At 45.8% G+C, this 3108-nt stretch overlaps 1 protein-coding gene across 1 annotated transcript in view; it reads right to left on the reverse strand.

The window, feature by feature from the left end:
- Positions 1–266: 266 nt before the first annotated feature.
- The window catches only part of PIGL (phosphatidylinositol glycan anchor biosynthesis class L), a gene marked incomplete at its 5' end in the record, with an annotated part of 52336 nt that continues 49494 nt past the window's right edge, over positions 267–3108 (reverse strand). The window contains 2 exons of the mRNA XM_031059781.1: positions 267–715; positions 1749–1882. Coding sequence (XP_030915641.1) covers positions 617–715; positions 1749–1882 — 233 coding nt within the window. The remainder of the gene's footprint in view (positions 716–1748; positions 1883–3108) is intronic.

Below are 3108 nucleotides of genomic sequence, written 5' to 3' on the forward strand. Positions count from 1 at the left end.
AGAGCAGCTATAGCCTGTTCTCAGGCTTTAGCCCTGTTCTCAATGTATCAGGCAACAAGATATTCAGAAGGAGGTTCACCCAGCCTGAGTTTTGTAGTGTGGAGAATGCCACACAAAGAACACCCCATCCTGCTGAGCACCTAACACAGGAGCTTTCCTGAGTCCTGGGCCTGGGGCAGTGGTGGTTTTGCTCATCCTTTGCTCCTGGAGTGGTGTGACAGTGGTCACTGGAGTTTTCAGATGAGGGAAGAGACGAGAATGTTGACTTTATGTTCAGAAAACTTGATTTATTATTTTATGATGTATATATTACATTATAACTATACTAAAAAAAAAAAAAGTTTCCTCAGAAAGCAAGCTAGCTAAACTAAGAATAGAATAAGAAAATTATAACAAAAGTAGCTGGCTCAGAGAGAGAACAAGAGCCATCCCTGCTGTGACTGGTCACTGAATCAAAACATCTACACGAGATTAATCACAAATCTACTTGCTGCATTCTGCAGCAGCAGATAACCATTGTTTACATTCTGTTTCTGAAGCTTCAGCTTCTCAGAAAAGAAAATCCTAAAGAAAAAGATTTTCACAAAAAAGATGTCTGTGACAGCGTGGTGTCCTGTCAGAGCAGGCGCAGGGAGTTGAGCACCAGGTAGCGGGAGAAGAGCAGGTAGAGCTGGCGGAACCACAGGAGCTGGCTGCGATGGCACCGCATGGCTCTCTAGGAGGAGGAGAAACAGGGCACAGAGCATGACAGAACCTTCCAGAGCTGCTGTGGGGGCACTTTCCTGCTCCTGCTGTGGGGCTCAGTGCCCATGTATAGGACAGCCTGTTTTCAGTGAGCAGGGAGAGGCAGGCTGCCTGAGCTCTGGGCCTGCCTGCCCCCAAGGCTGTGTTGTGCTGCCTGATGCTCAGAGGGTCCTGCTCCAAAGGACACTTCATGTGTCACTTCTAACTCCTCCTCCCCACATGAGCTCAGGATTGGGGAAGTGTTCACATGCTGGGAAGCAGGAGCCTGATAAGTGTGTCTGGGAACATCTCTGCTCCTTCTGACCACTGCAGCTGCAACTGAGCCTATTTATAGTGCACCAGCCTAGAAAGGTCAGATTTCAGGAACAAAAATACATGGGAATAATGAACACCACCTTTGTCCAAGCTGTCTCCATAAGTAACTCTTATCTTTTAACAGCCTCAGAAGCAGGAAAAGTCTGTAATTTGTGAATTAACAGCACTGCTTGCTGGGTAAATATTTTCATGCTGCTAATCAGATTCTGATATAGGGAACTGTGGAGTAAATGTGTGAGATCCTATGCAACAAAATAGTTTAAAAATGTACAGTAAAGGGAACTTGTGATGAGCTTTGGACCAAAAGTTCACAGGTTGTCTCCATCTTAGTGATCAAGGATGCTGTTCCTGGCATGCAGTCATGCCAGGCTTTCACAGGCCACTCACATGTTCAGAATACAGGTTGGATCCAGTTTCCTTTGAAATGCATCCTACATCCTGGGGAGTGCAAAACTCAGTGCCCAGTGACTGTCTGAGCTGCAAATCTGCTCAACCCTGTCCTGTCACACAGGACATGAGGTAACCTGGCTTGCCCATGTTTCTAAAAATCACTGCAGACATTCCTCAGTGACATTTCTAACCCACGGATGACACTACTGGCATCCCCTGGGAATGCGACACTTGTGACTAAAGTGCTCACAATGAGGATGAGCCACTCAAACAGGTCAGGCAGGTGCCACTCATCTCACCTTGGCTTGTTCAGTCTCCTCCTCTGTGAGGATGAAGAGTGCATCCCTGGGCAGGAGGCAGGAAATGAGGACATCCAGGAAGGAAATGTATTTCCTGAAGAGATTTACTGATTCCAGCACGAGCACATGGCACCCTACACAGAGAAAAAGGATAAATATTTCAAACCAGCAGCAATTCTTGTAAAGTGCCCTTTTCTCCAGGCTCAGCAGCTCTTTGCAGCTTCCCTGTGCTGCTGGCCTTGGGAATCTTTCTTGTGTAAAGGGGGAACAACTTCTGATGCTCCCTCCAGGATTTTTTTGTGCCCAGTACACATCTATGACCATTTGTATTGTCTGTTATTCTGTATGTGACCCTTTATACTGGTTCTTGTTCTGTAATAGCCTGTGGAAAGCAAAGCTGGCTTTGAAAATCCCAAAAACTGGGTGTTTTTAAATTCTTCCTGCATAATTAGGCTCAAAAAAATAGGTGTAGATGATTCGCTGAATCCTGACACTGTATCATATAATGGAATTTTAAAACAGTAGTTTCTGGTTCAGCTACCAAAATGAAATTCCATCTTTCTACTCCAGTTCTTAGCTACAGAATAAATATTTACAAGCCTCAGGAATAAAATATTAACTCAGGCAGGCAGTAACACTTTAACAGAGTTCCTGAATTCATTGTTCAGATGTTTGTGATGAAGCAGATGAAGGTAACGTGGTTCAAGATTCTGCTGATGTTGGAGGGGTTTTTTTTCTGTTTCAAAGATCCATTTGAACTCAAAAGTTAATTGCTAATTTTTTTTACCATGGCTAAATTGTCTTCACTGATGAGTTCAGAGCTACTGATGGTCCCGTTAAGAGCCTGTAGCTCTCAAGGGAGCTGCTTTGGGATTTCCTTGGCTTGGCAGCTGCTGTGATTATGTTCCACACTTCCCACATTGTATTAAAGCTTGACAGAAGAGGCCAAAGTCACAGTTTACACAGGTGGGCAGAGATGCAATTCGATTTGCAATGAGATTTCCTCCAGTGAGCCTTGAAACAGTGAAATTACAGAAGAGACAGAACAAAGCTCTCGTGGACTCCCTCTGGCACATCACCAGGATCTTTCAATTCCTTTCTTTCTTTTCTTTTCTCCAAGGGTGTTGTTCCAACTTTTCAACAGCCTCTCCCACTCTCCAAAGTTAACTGGTTAACTCTTCATTTCAGCCCCACAGAGGGCTCCAGGGCCGTGCTCCCCTTCCATCGAGGGGACACTGGGAGCTGACTCCCAGCAGGTCACACAGAGCATCACAGCAGTGATTTCCTCCTGCTGTGGGCAGCAAGGAGCAGGGGCAGAGCACTCAGGGGCAATGCGGAGCGGGGGAGCGGCGGAAGATCC

Source organism: Geospiza fortis, unplaced genomic scaffold (assembly GCF_000277835.1).
Source record: "Geospiza fortis unplaced genomic scaffold, GeoFor_1.0 scaffold538, whole genome shotgun sequence".
In the NCBI taxonomy this organism is placed as follows: Eukaryota; Metazoa; Chordata; class Aves; order Passeriformes; family Thraupidae; genus Geospiza; species Geospiza fortis.